This window comes from Crinia signifera, chromosome 4, assembly GCF_055691185.1.
Source record: "Crinia signifera chromosome 4, ASM5569118v1, whole genome shotgun sequence".
NCBI classification, from domain to species: Eukaryota; Metazoa; Chordata; class Amphibia; order Anura; family Myobatrachidae; genus Crinia; species Crinia signifera.
This window is the reverse complement of record NC_139220.1, coordinates 133,471,574-133,492,616: the sequence shown is the minus strand read 5'-3', so window position 1 is coordinate 133,492,616 and position 21,043 is coordinate 133,471,574. Positions and strand designations below refer to the sequence as shown.

General features: G+C 42.8%; 1 protein-coding gene across 1 annotated transcript in view; it reads right to left on the bottom strand.

Moving 5' to 3' along the window:
- The window catches only part of MYRFL (myelin regulatory factor like), a 103,205-nt gene extending 91,099 nt beyond the window's left edge, over nucleotides 1-12,106 (bottom strand). Inside the window, exons 1-3 of the mRNA XM_083182534.1 lie at nucleotides 12,024-12,106; nucleotides 6,927-7,017; nucleotides 2,382-2,440 (exon numbers count right to left, since the gene is read on the bottom strand). Of these exons, the coding sequence (XP_083038660.1) occupies nucleotides 2,382-2,440; nucleotides 6,927-7,017; nucleotides 12,024-12,078 (205 nt within the window). The 5' untranslated portion in view covers nucleotides 12,079-12,106. The remainder of the gene's footprint in view (nucleotides 1-2,381; nucleotides 2,441-6,926; nucleotides 7,018-12,023) is intronic.
- Between the last annotated feature and the right edge of the window lie 8,937 nt (nucleotides 12,107-21,043).

The window sequence follows — 21,043 nt, the reverse complement described above, 5'->3', positions numbered from 1 at the left end:
CTGGAGCAAACAAAGGTTCCTCAATAGATTGTACTACAGAAGGGACAATAGTAACCAACGTACAGTATCTTGAAGCACCAGGTCATACAGTATGTACCTTAGGCTGCTACTCTGATAGTGTTCTCAGCAACTGGCCTGACAAAAGCTTTGACTTGTGGATGTAGAGAGTAAATGCAAACCTAACCAAAGGCAATTACTGAATCATAAAGCTGATATTTGTTCAAAAAACAGAAGACAGTGTAGCCCCTACTTAACTACCAACCAATCAAAATGACCAACAGAGTTTGAACAGAATGTATTGTCATGCCCAATCATACAGATGTAGCGTGTCCCATCTTTGGCCGGCGCTCGCCAGATCCCTTGGACTGGCGAGCGCCGGCGATAGAGACTGGGACGCGCGTGCGTCTCACATGCACGTGCGTCCCAGTTTCCCATCGGCAGGGGGACGGGAACCCTGTCTGTCTCCGCTTCAGGGAGACAGCAGGGTTAGGGGGGGTGCGGCAAGGAGGCGGGAACTCGGGGCGACTGTCGGCGAGGCGGCGGGGACCCAGAGGAGCCCCGTTGTAAGGGGACGCACGCGCATCTTGTGCGCGCGTGTCCCCTTACGGCGGCTGGCGAATACTCCACCATCCTCTGCAAAAATGGGCCACGCTCCATCTGTACCTGCAGATAATGGAAGGAATGTATGGTCACTCCCAGTATTCCCTTAATGTATCTAGCTTGGACTACAGCAGACATCTGCTACAGAATTCCATTTTCACTCAAAACAGTAGCTATCCAACCACCTTATACAAACACAATGTTAATTTCCCCTATACAGGGTGATTCAAAAGTCACAGTACCCCCCTTTTGTTTCAAAAACTGTGCAGGAAATGGGAAAATTTTATATTTTAGGAAGGTATGGGTGAGGTGTGCTATCTTTTTATCTTACTATGTGAGTGCAATCTATAAAGAAATTGTTTTTTTATATGTTGTGCAGTAGAAAGATCCAAAGAAGAATACACATCCTGTTGTGACCATTCCTATGGTGGATATATATGTTGTTTAATCATCACATCATGTGAGTGAAACAGATGAAATTAAAGAAATCTCTTTATCTGACAGAATTCCCAATGGTCTTTTTTCTTTGAGTTTTTCAGAGAAAGAGCTTCACACATTCCAACCTCAGGACATATAGAGGAAAGTAACACTATGGGGGAAATTTAATAGCATGAGAGATTCAGAAAGTGAGAGATTTGGTAAGAAATCTCCAGTTTTTTTAAAGCAGCAATCATTTACACTGCAAAACCAGTATGCTTTTGAAGTGTTAATTTCTCACTTTCTGAATCTCTTATCCTATTAAATTTCACCCTGTGTTTCCATAAGGTGGTATGAAAAAGAAGATATGTTGTGCCAGCGCTGGCTGAAATAAATTTGCAAGACGGTATTACAATAAAATACAAGTTTAATAACTACACATAAAAAGCATTAATCTAAAAGAGTGCTACAGTGTACATATAATGTGCTGACTGAGATCTTGGTCAGACCTAAAGGAAAGGAATACATTCAAGTTCCCACTGGGTATTATATATTACCAGTCCACGCTTTGTTGCAGTAGGTGCTGGGTATATAGAGCCTTGGAGGATTATAGGAGAATGATGTGCAATCTTGCGTTCTTTAGAAGCAATATCTCCCTTATATCCGCATAGATGTCTTTTTAGACGAATGCCAGGAAATTCTGGGTATTTATACCAATGGAACTCTGCAGGCTGGTTTAGGAACAGATGCCGTGTCCCAAAAGAGAATGTCCAGTTGGAGTTCACAGCTCTGGATGACAATCAAGCCATAGATGGTTGTGCCAGTTGGGGGTAATTCCAAGTGGTGGCTCACGGCTCTAGGTGACAATCAAGCAGTGGATGGTAGTGCCAGTTGGTGGTAATTCCAAGTTGTAGCTCTTGGAATTACTTGGAATTACCCCCAACTGGCACTATCATCCACTGATTGATTGTCACCTACAGTCGTGAGCTACCACTTGGAATTACCCCCAACTGGCACTACCATCCATTGCTTGATTGTCACCTAGAGCCGTGAGACACCACTTGGAATTACCCCCAACTGGCAATACCATATATTGCTTGATTGTCACCCAGAGCTGTGAACTCCGACTGGACATTCTCTTTTGGGAATTATATCAGATGCGATAAATAAGAAATATGCCCCTATGATTTGTACATAACATGCCCATAAAACTGCAGGACCTAGAGCTAGCCATGTTGATCACACTGTAGCACATAAAGTAATTGTAAATGATTTAATCAATTCCCTATCCTGGATTTTAAGAACATGCTCTTTTATTCAGTATACAAAATTCAGAGTATCTATTAATAATAAACTTTACCTACCATTGATCTGTGGAGGCGAACATGGCTCTGATCCAGAATCAGGTGGTGAGTCCGGTAATCTAGATTATGCATAATGATTTTATAACTCTCATCAACATATATATATAAAAAAAAAAACATTTTACAAATAATCAAATAGATTTGTTGCAGTAAAATATAAATCCATGGTAATCAGTAGACAAACATTAAGAATAAGAAAGCATTACAAAATGAAACAATTCTCAAACAGAAATAAATAATTTTGATGGAAGAACAGAACCACCTGGTCCATATTGTCTAACCTAAGCACACAGACATGCACACAGTGCCTCACTAGGGTTCCTTTTTTTTGTGGGGGGGGGGGGAGGGGGGCTGGGAGACAATTAATTAATTAGTATATTTTTGGTCTGTTGGAGGAAACAGAAATGTAAGCAGTGCATTTTTGTTCTATGAAAATATGTACCGGTACAGTACTCACGGAAATTTATAAGTCATTATAACGCAATCTTGGCTACTCTTCTGTAAGTGCTGGGAGATTATTGTGTTTTCGGGGAGTCCCACACTCCCATGAAAGAGTGGGCAGATCTCCCACATTCCGACAGCTTCCTAGTGAAGTGGCCAGGATGAGGAGATTTCACTGAGAATTACAGGTCTGTGGCATTGGGCCAGAGCTTATGCCACCCATACACAGTGCGATGCATACCGTTCACTTAGAACTAGATCACATCGTATCTAGTTCAAAATGCATCTGATGTGCTAAGGCAGCGTGCATTTTTAACTATATATGATGCGATCTAGTTCATAAAATACGGACAGCATATACTTTTTGAACTGTACGATGTGATGTGTGCTTGTGCGTGCGTCGCATCAGCAGCCTAAAAGCACTGTGTATGGGCACCATTAGTGATGCACATTCACACTATTTAGTCACACCTCCTCCTTGTAGACCCATGACTCACGGCAATTGGAGAGAAGACTGTAAAATTAGGCAACAACAAGATCTGCAGTAGCTGACATAGTGGAATTATTTCACTTATTTGCTTTTGTTTCTGGAACTAGTTATAAGAATTAATAATGACACAAAAAAGTTGCCAGAGCTTTGCATACAGTATCCCAGAGGACAAGCGCTGTTTTCAGAACAATGTCCTGCCATAGATAATGCTATGACATTTTCCACAGCCGTTCCTCCCAGTCACCGCTCTGAAAAGTTTTGGGCCACTCAGGAGTGCTGTGGATTTCGGGTGTTCATGCGCCTGGACACATGAATGCCAGAGTGCACGAACACCTGAGCTCTCCAGAGCTATCCCCCAAGTGGCCCCGAACTTCATTGAATGGCTGCAAACAGCCAGAGCTTTCTGTAGCAGCCCCAGGGGAGCAGGTCTCTGAGTGTTCTTAAATGTGTGCATTATGCTATAGTCCAGAGGTTCCCAAATGCAGTCTTTAAAGCACCCCAACAGTCCAGGCTTTAAGTATATATTTGCTTGGTCACAGATGACAATTAGTACCTCAGTCAATGTGATTTAACCTTCTGTGCTGAGCCATGGACCATTAGGGTGCCTTGAGGGCCGTTTTTTGGAACCTCTGCTCTGTCTACTCAAAACAATTCTCTGCTGTCTGATGTGACTTCTTCTATTCATCGCTACAATCCTCAGCCATGGTTTCCACTGAGTCTCCCGGATATGATAGTATACTGACACATTTGTATTCGCTACCAGATACAAAAGAACATCAAATACTACTCCCTTGAAGTATACAATATAAGACCATTTCATAAAGGGAAGCTATACCATTATTCTGTGGTATGATATTTTGATTATACTACATGAGAAGGGAGTGCAGCAGCAGCATCATAAAGATCTAGCATCATAAAGATTTTTAAACATCTCAATTATAAATAAATACACACAATGTCACCATACGTACACATTGATAAATAATATTTAAAGAAGATATTTACTGAATATATATATAATCCAGCAGTGCTCAATTAAAACTTTGCGTGAACGGGACTGAGCCACAAAACACCATGAATAAGAACAGGGCCTGTTCAGGTCCTGCTGCTGAACTGGAAGTAACTTTAAACAAACTGGTTTCCTGGTGTCTTTTGCTTCATCAATATGACAATTCTACCTTTAAAAGACGTGCATGTATCTTCACATACCTGTAGTATACATCTATTTATGTAGCCTGAGCAGCACTGTACAATCAGAGAATATTTAACCACACATTCCACACAGATAACACCCAGGTCAGAAATGAACCCTAGGCTCTACAGTACAAGGCAGCAATAACAACAACAACCACCACTGTGCTGACTTGTATCGCTAGTTTTGACTCCAATCATTTATCTGCCCATAGTAGAATAGCTGCAAATATTAGTGCCTTAGTTCATATTGGCAAAGCTGTTTACTAACAAAATTAGGTAGGCAGATATGAAAATAAACTGTGTTATATGTGTTATGGGTAAAACTACAGGATTGACAATACTCTACTATTGACATGGCCTAACTACTGCAAGGCAGCCCCAGCTGCCACTTGGGGGAGCAAGCAGCAGCGTGGTCCCCGGCACCTGCTCAATGCACTGACATGCTTCTGCCTGCCACTGCCCACTGGCTGAGGCCCGAAGGCGAGTCAGCCGCAGCATGGGTGCTGCCATGACAGAGACGACAAATCCCCCACCGATTCAATTGACTGTACACAGAGCCGGCTATTGGCTACTGTGTACAGGATGGGGGGGGGGGGTGGATGGGCGTGCTGGGGCGGCCTGGGATGCTTCAGAGCCAGGGGAAGCAGCAATGTCTTCTGGTCTCTCTGCCTCTCTTCTGCTTCAGCTTCTCCGTTATGCGTGTAACATCATCACGTCACACGCTGGGGAAACACGCTGGAGAGGAGCCCGGGGGATGGGGGGGTGCCACAAACTTTTTGGCATGGGGGAGTAAAATGACATAACATAACATAAGTGATAGGTTTTAATTAGGCACTCGTGATTTCCATGACACAAGGATTGGGTGTTGTCCAAGCTTCCACCTGCAATGAATACTGTAACAAAGGCAGATGGAAGTACTTTGCAGATATCTTATCAGTATTACATTGCCAAGGATAAGATTTACATACTATCTAAAAAGCACATGTGAAGGCGTTCCCCACAGCAACCAGATACTTGCTATTATCTAGTATGTTCTATAAGAGTATAGGCCAGATGCACTAAGCTTCAAAAGTGATAAAATGGAGAGTGATAAACAGCCAGCCAATCAGCTCCTACCTGCCATTCTGATTGGTTGGTTGTTTATCATTCTCCATTTTATCACTTTTGAAGCTTAGTGCATCTGCCCCTATATCTGGAACCTTATGGGGCCTACACATGTAGAGATATAGGGACATTTACTAGGCAATCTCACTAGATCGCTTAGACACACTGAATGCTATCAATAATTCAATTTAAACACTACAGATGAAGCCAGATTCTGCCAACCCGCCAGCGCGACATAGCCATAGCACTGATGGGCATGGCCGGTGGCTCACTCGCTCACATGTCCCACTCTGAAAGGCGGCAGGAGCCGGGTGTTTCCCTGCACATCTCCGCTTCGAAGAGACAGGTGGGGAGCAGGGGAGAGCGGGCAGTCGGCTGCAGGGCTTCCGACAGAATGGGTTGTGTCAGCATCTCGTAAGCACTCCCCTTCTGTCAGACTCCTGCAGCTGGCGGGGGGCGGTGCATGGCGATTTTATCACCAGGAGCCGCTCTAATGAGAGCATATCCATCTGTATATGGAGATATCTTGGTTACATATATTTGCAAAAATGTATGAATAAGCCCCCAAGACATCATCAAGGCTTCTCAGTGTCTTGGGGGTCCATGCTGCTATATCTTGGTGCAGAATGCGGCATCCAAAATCAGCACAAGCCAGAAAGCCCAGAGCAGAACACCAGTGAAAAGACTAAAGTGTTCTAAATATTAGTGTTAGTGAAAAGATTAGTGTTACATATAATGTCTTCTTGCTTCATCTCATGAAGCAGCTTGCTGCATCTATTTGCAACTATGACACATTTCAGGCTTAAAAGACCCACAAAAAGAGATCCTGGGCACAAGCCAAGTTGCAATGGACCTAGGGATCCGACAGAGGCTGTCTGGTGTAACTGCAGCAATAGGGTACAAAGAAACGTCTATGGGGCCTTATTTTGGTTCACTCTTTCTGACAAAATCCTTCTTAGATGGACAAAACCATGTGCACTGCAGGTGGGGCAGATGTAACATGTGCAGAGAGAATTAGATTTGGGTGAGTTATTTTGTTTCTGTGAAGGGAAAATACTGGCTGCTTTATTTTTACACTGCAATATAGATCTCACTTTGAAGTAAAACCCCACCCAAATCTAATTATATCTGCACAAGTTACATCTGCCCCACCTGCAGTGCACATGGTTTTGCCCATCTAAGAAGGATTTTGTCAGAAAGAGTGAACTAAAATAAGGGCCTATATGGGATGAAGTGCTATTGTCGGTGTGTTTTACAATTAGTATGTCACTAAGGGACAGCAACAGGATATACAGTAACTCTGTAGGATCACTTACAATGGTCCAAATCCAAAGTCACTGCTTATGTATTCCTCCAGCATTCTTGTATCCACCATTGGATTGTCCAGGGCTCTGTGCAAATCTTGGCCTGCAAGGTTGACAGTGAACATGTTTTGTTTACTTTTATGGGTATAGGAAACAGTTTTTATGACCAGAATTGATAATAAGGAATTACTATAAACATCCAGTTAAAGAGGTGTATGCAATGATTTTTGTGAACTGTGACAGCGAGCAGTGCTTACTGCTTGCTGTCACAGCTCGTAGGGTCAGTATTCAACTGACCCTCTGCACACGCCGTTTCCCCCTCGCTAGGTTTTTGTAGTGAAGGGGAAGCGGGGTCTGCACCTGCTAAAACAGCGAGAGTCGCGGCAAAATGCAGTGGGCTCCCTGCATTGGCCATGAGCCTCGCTGGTTGGGGGAATCCTCACCGTCCTCTGACAGTGAGGATTCCACCGGAACATAGAATAGGGTGAGCGGCTGGCATGGGGGTTAAGTGGCGAGGATCACTTGTTTTCAGCGATTCTCGCTGTTTAACCCCCTCACCAGCGGCATTGAATACGGCCCAAAGTCATTCAGATGCTGCAACAATACTAATTAGCACAAGCACCATTGCATACTCTATTTGCTATTCTAAATTCTGGATGTATGCCCTTATTTTTTTCATTTCATTTTATCTAACACATTATGCAGTACAGCTTCTCTTATTCTATAGTAAGTTAGGCAACCATAAGCCAGTTATGCTGAACAAGTACAGAGCAACAGGCAAGCTGATATTTTGGAACATGAGTAGTAATGGTCCGGTTATTTTACATCAGATTATTATATAGCAGTGATGGCTAACCTTGACCCTCCAGTTGTTGTTGAACTACACACCCCAGCATGCCCTGCATCAGTTTTAGCATGACCAAATAGTAAAACTGTAACAGGACATGCTGGGATGTGTAGTTCAACAAAAACTGGAGTGTCAAGGTTAGCCATCACTGTTATATACAATAGTATTTCATTTTGGGGACACAAATGCTGCGATAATATGCCCACTACATGTGTTTCACTGCTGTAATCAGGCCTATATTATCTGTAGTATGAAATAGTCTGTACAATGGGCATGCAGCTTTAATTTTATTCTGAAATTAGAAAGAAAATAGCATTGTAACATCACAAAAATACTGCAATGAGCGAGGTGGTTCAGTAGCATTAGGAAAACAATCTTCTAATTTTTTACTCAGTGCACCTCTTCCGAATTAATTAATCCTCCTGAAAGTAGAGAATATTCAAACACATAACATCTCACTGAGGGATGCTGCTGATACCAGTTAGTGGAGCAGTGCCCGTATGGTATTCCAAGCTGAAGGATGCTGGCATCCAGAAGTAGAACAAAGGATGATCCTGCAATCTCTGCAAGGTAAATTCAGGTGCATTGGGGCAAGGTGGAACTGAGAAGTAGTGGACCCAGGTCCAAAATCTTGGGCAACCTCCCTTCTAGGCAGATGGAGGAGGTAGCAGGGAACAGGCAGAGATTGACCGGGGGAGAAACAACACAAACACTGATTGCAGCATCTACTCCTACAGCTCATTGGGTAGAGTCACTGGTGCAAATAAGCCTGCAGTATGGGTAATTTCATAGGGTGGCTGAGAATGGACGAAGGGTCATATTAATGTGCAGGAGTAATGGGCAGCTACCAAAGGGCACCATGATTCCAGGGGTCTTCAAGCAGGAATGGGTTGGCCCAACTTTTTAGGGGGCAAGAAGTTAATGAATTTTGATTTTTTTTTTAGCGGTGAAGCTAAGGCATGGTCTAAGGACAAGCAAAAAGTCAAGTTAGGTGGCAAGCATGATAAGTCACAGTTGACAGCAAGTATAGATGGAATGCAGTGAAAAGGCCAAGGTCAGGAAAACCAGAGCTCAAATCCATTCCGGAAAACCTGGGTCAGCTAAATAAATCAGGCTGAGTATCCTAGAATGCAGAGCAGGTATTCCACAGCCAGCAGGCAATATAACTAGCACTACAGTGAAGGAATATTCTCTCTTTCTACAGTGCTGGTCCAATGCAATAATCGCAGAATGAATGACCTAGACAAGAAACAGACACTGGATGAGTTAGTATGGTAACTGGGTGTATTATTAGTAGCATGTCTTGTTTTCATACGCTTACCAAATAAGTACAGCTAAGAAACTGGAAGAAGCAGCACAAAACACATGCACGGTCAGTCTCATCTTGTACACAACAGAGAAGTCAACGAACTGTTTCCGGGCAAAGATCACAATTGTTTCTCACACATAATATCAAGAATTTTAAATATGACAGATTACAAGAGATATCTTTCTTACAACATTGTACTTTTAGTAGACTGGTACAACATATGTATGAAAAAGCAATAAAGCCTTAACAACTGATCAAAATGATTATTCTTTGACTTTTTGCATAATTCTTTGAGATGAATTAGACTTTTCAGATTGTCTGATGGCAGTGGCAACAAAAATCTTTTATGCTTTTGTAGCAGCAGAACTGTGGTTGAATGCCACCTATAAAGATCTAGCCTGGAACATAACCCTGGATCAGTGGCGTAACTACCTAGGGTGCAGGGGGTGCAGCTGCTATGAGGCATGCAGCTCCCCCTGCACCCAGTCACCGGCTGCCTCCACAGCTCCCCTTCACCCCCCACCAATTAGGGATGGCCATCAACCATCGATGACTCTAAATTATCAATGATTTATGGTTGATGTAGAATAGTTTTGCCATCGATGGGGGAGAACCAGATGGCATAACAAATAGTTTCTTTTTTCCCCCAAGGGGGCGGGACACTGAACAGAGCTCCACTTCCAACACCCCTGAAGCACTACCACCATGTTTTAATTGTCCCACAGGCCAATCAGTCAAAGAAAATGGATGAAATGGGTAAAAACATTGATGGTCATCCATTGCATAGTATGCCACTATCGAGGCCAGTTGCAACCATCTCAGGTATTTAGGAGCTTAATACTATGAAGTGCCCATCCCCATCAAGTGCCTCTGCTGCTGGGTCAGGTGGTGCTCCCCCCCCGCCCCCCCCCCCCGTTGACACACTGTCTCTCTTGATTCTCTCTTCCTGTTGACACGGTCTCACTATCTTGCACTCTCTCCCCGACACGGACACTCGCCAGGGAGACTGATGCCTGCTCTTCCCAACACTGGTGCTTGGCCACTTTCCAAACACTGTAATCCTGCGTTCTTCAACAATGACACTTGCCGGCTCTCCCCAACACCGAAGCTTGTCCGTTTTCTCAGACACTGCAGCTTGCTCCCCCCCAACACTGATGCTCACTCTCCCCAACACTGACGCGTTCCCTCTCATCTCGGGGTGGAGGAGGGACCATTGAAGATTTTGCTATGGGTGGGCCCACAAATGCTAGTTAAGTCCTGTCCTGGATAACACTCAGTGATGTAATCTAAGCACATTATTCATCTATTCTGCAGGGACTTTTGTCTGACTTCCTCATCACCTATGTGCAGCTATAGTAGCTTTAAGTTGGCTAAAAAAAACTAAAGAAGGCGGCCTATAATTATCTGTATTATTATTATTATTGTGTGACAGCAGGTAGTGGACCAACGGCGCTGACAGGTGCAACTACTCCAGCCAATTTAGAAGAACTTGGTAATCAGGTTGATTTAGCAAGTCAGCACTAAATCCAATTTTTAGGACTGCAGCCTCCTCCAAACTCCCTGGACTCTGGGAGTAAGCAATGGATCTGTCAAAAAAGAGGACAGGAGGGGCGCTCCATAGTGCATAAATGACAGTTTTATTAAAATGATCATAAAACCACTTTCAAAAAAGAGACAAACAATTGCTTGTACCATAAAAAAGAACGCTGTGGGCTGGGTACCACAAGGCTTTTGTATATACAACACGACCCGGCAAACTCCTACCAGCCGTCTGGAGCACTATCGCCAACCAGGATCACCCACTGGGAACACCGATGGTGAGAACAGCGTGTCGTTGGAAGCCGTAGGAACAGAGGCGTGCAGGCGAGCCTGGTACACACACAGCAGACGTCACAGGCCTCACCCTAACTAGTTTCGTAGTAAAACTTCGTCAGAGGGCGTGCTGTTCTCACCATCGGTGTTCCCAGTGGGTGATCCTGGTTGGCGATAGTGCTCCGGACGGCTGGTAGGAGTTTGCCGGGTCGTGTTGTATATACAAAAGCCTTGTGGTACCCAGCCCACAGCGTTCTTTTTTATGGTACAAGCAATTGTTTGTCTCTTTTTTGAAAGTGGTTTTATGATCATTTTAATAAAACTGTCATTTATGCACTATGGAGCGCCCCTCCTGTCCTCTTTTTTGACAGATCTATTATTATTATTATTTACATTTAGTAAAGTGTGAATTATATAGACAGATTGCTAAAGAAACTGAGGTTGAAATTTAATAGGAAGAGAGTATCAGAAAGTGAGACATTTGGTAAGAAATCTCCAGTTTTTTTAAAGCGCCAATCATTTACATGGCAAAATGTTTGATTTTGCAGTGTATATTATTGCCGCTTTTAAAAAAACCCTGGAGATTTCTTACCAAATCTCTCACTTTCTGAATCTTTCATCCTATTAAATGTCACCCTTACAATCTTTATTGTGAATGCATCACACACAGGTCAATACATTGATTTTACAGAACAAATATATTTGCCTATGTTTATTACTTTTTAAATTAAATAATGATATGATTTATATAAAGTTCTCTGATATACAAAAGTGATGTTATTTATAATTATGTGAATAACCCTTCATCACAAAATTGCTAAACCCCAAGTATTGTGCATATTCGATCCCATACCTTCACTTCCAATATTGAAACCGCTACAAGTATGCAAAACATATATAGTTTATCATTAAGATGATTTATTCATTTAATTAATTTTCTGGTTAGACTCAACCAAAATGGAATTTAAAGCATTGAAATTTTTTTTTTTTTTTGCCAGATTAACAATGGGGTGGATGGAACTGCAATGCCAGGCCCACCATTATTACAGCATGATGATCAGAAACATATGTAACATTCTATCAGAAACATATGCTACCAAAGAGATTATTATATCAATATTAAATACTGTAGTAGATTTACCTTCAAAGAATTGCTGCAATGCCTCATTTTCCCCTAATACATCCAGGCGATCCATGACTACTCCCACGGCTGTGCTTGAAGAAGGCAAATGTGGTTAAAAATCCAGAACTGATTTGGCTAGGCCACAATTCCAAAGTGACGCGACATAATGCACACTCATATTATTTTGTGGCATAACAAACAAAACTGCTTGTGCCCTGGTTATCTACACAACGGTTCACCTCCGTCATTTCATTCTTGAGACCAAAATATGCAAATGATGGTGAAGTATCCCTGTAAAGTAGGCTTGAAAGATTGTTTTAATTTCACTATATACAGCAGATCATTCTATGTCCGTCTCTTCCTGGTTCTAAGACCTTTGATCCTAGGAGCTCTGTACAACACATGCGTAGACACAAGAGTAATAACCATTAATTCTTATCTAACATTTGTCCTTCCATTCAGCTAAATATTTTTACAATGCATGCAATCAAGGACCATGATACGCCTCGTCAGGTAATGTTTGGATGGTTCAAATGCAGTCTAATGTATTTTTGAAAACCAACATATTTCTTCAGGCAACATATGTAAGTACAGTATTTCCCAAAGTTCATAGAACTTAAATAATGCACACTATACATATATGTAATTATGTATATAGATTTACAAAAATGAGCATGATGCTTATTTAAAAGGAGATACAAATCCATAGAGCGGTCTACTGAGCTTGTGCTTATCCCAACTTTATCTAAGGGCCTGATTCAGCCAAAAAGCATGCAAATGGGCCAAACCATGCTGCACTGTAGGAGGGGCTGATGTAACATATTATAGATGGGGTGTGCGCAAATTGAAATCTACATTGCAGTGTAATAATAAAGCTATTCAACATCTAAGGGCTACAGTACATGCAAAAGCAGGCAGTATTTACCCTAGAGAGAAGCAATATAAATGTATTTCTACCCATTGCATGGCAACATGGTTTGTTCCAGACACAGAATGACTTGCTTTTTTTTGCTTTTCTGAATCTGGCCCCATATCTGTAATTTCTCTCTCTCGCTCGCTCTCTCTCTCTCGCTTTCCTGGTATCTTTCCATCATTGGTCAATCATGCAGTGATTATTCCTATTATAAAAAAAACAATCTGACCTTGACGCCCTGTCAAATTAACATCCCCTATCTCAGCTCCCATGTGCCCCCAAGCTACATTAGACTTTCATACACACCGCACACAGCGGTAGATTTATTATCTGTCGATCAGGGAAATATGTGCTATCCCTGTCCGTTATGGCAGGGGATAGCGCTTACCATGATCTATGACACCGGCAATGCAGGTGTTGGTGCTTAATGTGCGGCGGGGCAGGAGGCATAGCACTAAAAAGAGTGCCTACACCTTACCTAATTTATTATCTGGCGATGTGGGGCTTCGTTCTTTATGGAGCCCCATCCCAGATTGCCATCTTTTTCTGGCGCTGCGGGTCTCGTGCTTTTAATGTTCAGTGCTGCTTGCTGGTCTTCATCGTCTTCAAGTTAAAACTGTGCAGTTTTTATTTGGAGATATCGGAGACCAGCAAGCGGCACTGACCATTAAAAACAACTGCGCATGTGCCGAGGAGACATAGCATGAGGCACCCAACCCAATGCATGCACAGTACTACAACCCAGGGAGGAGCGCACCACCATTATGGGAGGACGCCTATTCCCGCCGGGTGGGGATAACGCACTCCCATAAATAATATACTAATCAAATAATACATCAAGGCGATGGGCAGGGCCACTTCACCACGATAAAGTGGTGAAGCGAAACTGGGCTCATAAAGAACGATGTAGCCCTGATGATAAATCTACCCCACACTTTCTTGACTAGCACAATTTGTTGACACCCACAAGTCTGGCTTTCATTCCCAGCACTCCATAAAGACCACTCTGACGAAGGTAATGGATGATTTGATCACTGCTAAAGTATGTGTAATTAAATGTCAAAACTCTGCTTATTCTTCTGGATTGCTCTACTGCATTAGACCACTCTCTTCTCATACAAACACTAAAATCCCAAAATCTTAGCCCAACCAATCAAATTGCTCTTTCAGTGTTCATTTCTCTGAATCCAGCTCCTCTTCACTTCCCCTATCATCTGCCTTAATAAACTGTATACTGGGTCTCTCTCCAAATTAATCACCACTTTCAGGACTTCTGTCAAATTTCTATGTACAGTACAGTATGAGGAGGATAATTAAATCTAACAATCCACTCAAGATTTGTCAACACTTGTATTGGTCCGTGTTAAGGTGTTTCAGCCATTTCATCTTGAGGTCATCTCACCACCTCAAACTTGCTGCCTAAGGTATAATCCTTGACTCTGAACTGTCCTTTGATCATCAAATTTAATGTTTCGAAATCCTGACGCATACATCTTAAAAAAACATATCCTGTATCCATTTCACACATGACACTGAAAATACTGTTCTACTCATTCCCGGCATTGGTTATTTCAATAGTCTCCTTATTACACCAACATATATCTCTTTGCTTATCTAATGTCCAAACCTGACCTCTCTGCTCTGCATGTCCTCAGTGCAGGGGGCTGGCGGCCATTTTCCTGTAGCCGAGGCCGTGTTCTGGAAGCCGCGACCAGCGCAGGAGGGCTGGAGGAGGTGGACAATGCGCAGGATCACCAGGATGGTGATCCAGCGCGGCCCACAGCCAGTGACTGGGTAAGCGGCCCAGGGGGCACATGGCACCCTGCCCCCCCGGCCCAGCCCGCCCCTGATTACTACCATCATTTTAATCACTTCTATACAATCCACACATTCCTGTGTGATTAGATAATACAGCCCTCAAAGAACCTTTGCAATCGGGCTGGACCAATATGATATATGTAGCACTTATCAAGGCCTTATTCTCTATAGATTGTAAACGTGCGAGCATGGCCTCATTTTATTACCATTATGTTACCATTATAAAGCACAGCGCTATATACAATAAGTAACTTATAGACATGAAAGCCTTTTTTCTGTTCCATTCAAAGCTTTTATAGTTTCTCTTCTAGATATTGCTTGCTGCTCTTCTCTGTGTGTATCCAACAGAAGTCTATTTTTATGTGGATATTCCAATTCTTTCATGTCTTAGTGGAATCTTTCTCCTTGTGACTGCAAGCTTTCCTGGAAAGTATGTAATCAAACAACCTAATGCTATATACTTTTCTATGTTTTACACCAGGGGTGGCCAAACAGTTGTTTGCGATCTACCGGTCGATCGCAGACCTTCTGCCAGTAGATCGCGATCATTTTTTATATTTTGAAGCCTCCATTACTGCAAATTTTCTTCAGAAGCCTCTCCTGGCTTCAGCGTTCCCTGTAGTCCATTGCGTGGGTGCACAGGTGACATCACCATGCAACGGCGCAGTGCAGGACTGAGGCGCTATGAACAGGCGCGTAAGCTGTGCAGTGGAGGCGGGAAGGCAGCGGCTTGAGGCAGAGTGGCAGCGGCGGCTTGAGACAGACTGGCAGCGGCAGATTGAGGCAGAGCGGCAGCGGCGGCTGGAGGCAAAGTAGCAGCGGTTAGCTGTGTCACCAGGATGGACGACAGAAACACTTATTATACGTTATGAAAATATTGCATATGCAGTTAGAGATCATTTTATAGACCTTGCTTGCAGGTAGGGTATATAGGAGCTGTGCTCTTTCATGGCTACAGAACTCCTACCGAGATGCAGGAGAGATCTTTTGCAGGAGTCTTGGATTCTGGAAGGTGGGATTGTGTGAATAGAGCTGTGCCGTGACTATACAGATTTACAATTCATGAGCTCTGATATACAACTACATATACCCAGTAAGACACATTCTGCATGGCTACATTATTGTTCCAATGAATCGCCATTCAGTTTTTCTCATTAAGCTCTGGACCGATTTCCAGAAGTAAAATTACTATGGGCCATGTTTTCAGCTGATAGATTTAAAAGGGACAATCATATTAAACACAAAATTAGGCAGGTTTTTTATTTTTGCCCCTTTACATCCAGCATTAAAAGACAAGGAGACTTTGAAAAGCAACACATAGTAAATAAACCTGACATGTACTGATCCCTTAGATTTATCCCTGACCTCATTCTCTGATAATTCCCTAAACTCTCTAGGTGTACCAAATCTATGGCTTTAACCCTATGTTCTCTGCTTATTTCCTGACTTCCAAGTATCCTGAACACCCAGTACTAGGGTTGAATATGTTTGAAAAAATGCCCCGGGACGGGCTTCCCTACCCAGTACTTATTCTAGTGCATGTTACTGCATACTACCTCCAGCTCACAGACAATGTCTGTCGACAGTCAATAGGTCGACAGGACCTATCTATAGTGACAAAAGGTTGACATCACAAGTAGTTGACAGTTTTTCTCTTTTTTTTGGTGTCAATGTTGACACCTGGAGCACGTGAACCACAAAAAAAAGCACTTTGTTCGCCGTAATCAGTGAGGCACACTTCACTTTTCCCAATCGGAATCCGTGTGGTTGGTTAAGTATTAAGACATTCCAAAACAATGGCATAAATCATGAAAAACGCATACGGACCTTTTCATGTGTTGACCATTGTAATGTCAACCTTTTTCAATGTCTACATTGAGCATGTAAGCTTTTGGCGGATGTCAACCTTATGCAAATCGACATATTAATGGTCAACCTAGAGATTGACTGTGGGCCAGATGCACTAAGCTTCAAAAGTGATAAAATGGAGAGTGATAAACAGCCAGCCAATCAGCTCCTACCTGCAATGTCACAGGCTGTGTTTGCAATTTGTCAGGAAGAAGCTGATTGGCTGGCTGTTTATCACCCCCATTTTATCACTTTTAAAGCTTAGTGCACCTTACCCAATAAGCCAAAAACACAGGAATCAAGTGGTGCTTGAAGTACAAGCAACAGTAATAAGAATAACATTTTAAGCAGCATATACAAATGACACACATAAAACCTCCCAGTGGTACCTGATAATATATTGAAGTAATAAAAATTAAGCATAAGAACAATCACTGATTAGAACAGATGAATATCTGATAGCTGTCACCCAGACATGCCCATCGGCTTGCATTAATGGGATGAAAGTGCAATATGAATAGATGTATCCTTCAAATGTGAGTTCACATATCCAGTTGAATGTAAATGTAATGGGGGGGGGGGATAAATATATATTTAAAAAAAATAGAAGTTATAACAGATTGCTTCAGGGTTATCACTCCTAGAAAAATGCAAATGAACAAATGTGTAGTGAACACAGATGCTCTGTCTCTTTCTACTGCTGACAGGAATCTCCTCCCATTCGGTATATATTCCAAACAGGAGGATCACCCCGTATACCACAAACGAACATATAAGGAAAAAAGAAGCAGGTTAAATACTGACGAGACACAAGATTCCTTTACAATACCATATGACTGACCTTTTTTCTAAGGCCCTATATGCAAATAAAGGTTTCTTTTGGATACCAGCTCTCACTCGTCTCCCAAATATTAGCATCTCAGCTTAAATGGGTGTCCTATGTTCCTCAAAAGGTTTATTTTCATGAAGTAGTGGTCCAGCAAGCCTCACGAAAGTATGGGACACAGGCAATTCCAGCAAGATTCAGTATAAAAATCCACCTACCTGTAGAAGCAATATGTAGCCATCTTTTGATAAAGCTGTTCAGATATGATGAAATGTGTCAAAATTAGCCCCCACAGTGACCCTGGACGGAGTCATTACATCCCAGCTTTAATTCAATTTGGAACTGTTCCAGACCAGCCTCAGATAGATACTCTCCTTGTACCTTCCATCTTCAGGAGTAGAACCCTCCTCCACCGGAATTCACTCCAATCGCCAAGCCTGTCCTCCATGGTGGACTAGTCTCCTTGGCCCTTATTCTGATCGGTGCGGCCGGAGCCGATTATGCGGCCAGGACCGTGCGTGCGAAACCCCGCCTTCCATACGGATCGCCAACTCCGTCCGTATGCGGTAAGAAGCTGGCCGAACGGACCGCACGTGTATTTTTCACGGAATACGCCTCCTCCATCTCAGGGAACCTCCCCCATCATTCGATGGTCGCAGACCATCGAATGCAGAACCGAGTGCTCCACCAGCACCCGCAACCTCAGACCACACGGACATTTCTCCGTGCAAAAGCAGGGATCAGGGCGGGCAGCTGACATCCGGCGATGTCATATGTCCGCCCCCTACACGTGCGTCACGGCCGCATTACCATACGTACGCCCAGCGTTTTCATGGGAACTCCCATGAAACGCGGGGAGTATGCATATGGTAATAAGCCCAGATAGCCCTTCACGCCCCTCTCCACCCCCTGTTCGGAGTGTTCACATATCATGCGGGATTTGGCCGTATGCCCCGCTCGCACATGCGCAGAGACGCCTCTGCACATGCGCAGACACAAAACATCGGCGGCCCTAACGCACGCGGATATATCCGCACCGATCAGAATAAGGGCCCTTGTTTGGACAAGCCTGAAATACCGACATTAGGAGGCGAACAGAAGTGCAGGACTGCTCAATCTACATTGGTGGACGTATTTTAACAATACTCCTTTCCATTCAGGCACAGTATACACGCTAAAGGGGACATAATAGGAATGGACAGCTCCCTCAATATTCACCAGTAACTATTTGGGCCATTTCATTTATGCTACACATTCAACTGTGTTTTTATTATATGTATTATTGATTGGTCACCATTGTGTTATCAATTGTATTTTCATTAAATGTATTTACCATTGTAAAATCAGTCCAATTGATTAAGATTATTTTTAATTAAGCACTGCTATCCAATTTTTCCTTTCTTTGTAGACAAAGTTGTTCAAAGCAAGGATCCACAATATCCCACATGGATTAAAAGACTTTAAAAGTACATAAACCAGGCACATAGAGGGGGGATATCAAAGTGGTATCTCTACTTAGTCACTAAAGCGAAAAAGGGTAAATCACCGGCACAGCTGAAGTGGGAGGTAGACCTTTCCACCACCTTCACTGAGGAGGAGTGGGATTCTATTTCTTGCTTTGGCTTTAAAATGTCCAAATGCCTCCATCACTCTGAGATGTTTTATAAATTATGCCAAAGAGCATACTTCACCCCCCCAGCGGCTCCACGGGATATGGCCCACTGTTTCCAAGCTTTGCTGGAGGAGTTGTGGCAGTATTGGCACCCTGTATCACATTTTTTGGGAATGTACGTTAATCCGTCTACTGTGGATTGAAGTATTTTCCTTTATTAGCGACGTCCTGAGAATTAGTGTCCCTCCAGACCCAATAGTTGCGCTATTACACCGTACCACACAGCTTTCTAGGGGGGATCTATATATACTTAGACACATTTTGATCTCAACTAAAGCGGCTATAGGCCTACTTTGGAAATCCCCAGCTGTGCCCCCTTGTCACAGATTGTTCCCATTACACATAAACATTTTATGTTTGAGACAACTAACATTTCATACTCAACTTCTGCCTTGTCAATCCATATCAAATGGCTTAAGTGGAGTGAATACAGGGAATCCCATGGCTTACCATTATCCCAGGCGGACACCTTGGACCTATCAGCCCTTTCTTCACTCCCACACTCTGTTGAACATTAGATCTATAATAGGAGCTCGATACCCCTTTGGGGCTCTTCTGGATTATGTAACCCCACAACACACACCAGGAACCTTTATCCTTCACCCTCTTCCCTTCCTTTTACCCTCCTTCATTTCTTCTGTTTCTGTACCTATTTTCCTTGCTTTCTACCCTTTCTTTAGTATTAAAACTTGTCTTGCTTTTTATATATATATATAGTGACTTAATCATTTCTTCCACGAAACTAATGTTCTTGCTGTAACTGTTTATCTACAATTTATACAGCCAATCTGTTCAGTGGAAACCAAATGATCTTTATTGTTTTCAATGCTGTACTTGCACAAGACTCAATAAAAATTTATTATTGAAAAAAAAAAAAAAAGTACATAAACCAGAAAGAATCTTCCAGGGATGAAGATCACAGTACTCCCACACACCAGCTCACATGGGTATAAGTCGGGGTGGATGTCCTCAGATGAAAAATCAGGAAATATGGCTCCTAATCCAGGAAGAAAACATACAAACTTTCAACACGTTTCAGTCAGAAGGCCCTTTTTCGAAGTGCGGAGGTGATGCATACTGGGCTGGTATTTATACCCAGTGATCACCTGTGCACAGTAGCTGATTTTATAACCATAACCGGATTTACCCGTATCGGTAATAATAAAACATATACAACTCCAATTTTTTTTTAGTGTGGTACATGCACTGGGTGCCGTTGTCCAGTGTCCATATTTGAATTTACCATTAATACAAATTGCGCCAAAACCATTCTAGTCTCTTCCGCTCAGAACCTGAAGGGATGCAGGGAGGTACCTTAGCCATCTGTTTTACAGGACCCAGGCAGTGTTCCCCCCAGCATTACCTCAGCTCTGCGAGCCCTATACCCTACAAAGGAGGTAAAATATTTTTTAACTGTTTGTTTGCACTTTAAGTGCCACTTGATTCCTGTGTTTTTTTGACTATATATTGGAGGCTGATGTATAGGATGGACTCATTGGATGTCTTGACTCACCTTTGGACCAAAGTCTCTGTAGATGAAGGTACTGTACAGTGTAGCTGCTCCTCATTCCTACAAACCAGTGACTGCAGTCAATACTATCCATCTGTGAATTGAAAACCTCCTGACTGCATTTGTATTTGAGATTCTGTGCACTGCCTAAGAGACTGTCTTGCTTCTGGTGGCAGACTGTTCAACTACTACACCAATTTCCGAGTAGCTGAAACAGAGAATGCAGTCTTGCACTTAATCGCCTTACATAGCACCAGATTGAATAAAGTCAGAGTTTGGCGACCATGTTGGATGCCGGATGAACTAGGATTTTTTTTTTTAATGGGGCAATCATTAATAAGGCATGGTTTCCTAACCCGCACTCCCCCCAAACTCAGACATCATTACATTCAGTTCTTCGAGTGTAAAACATCAAAAGACAGGAGCACAATACACAGCTTCTGAATTTCTC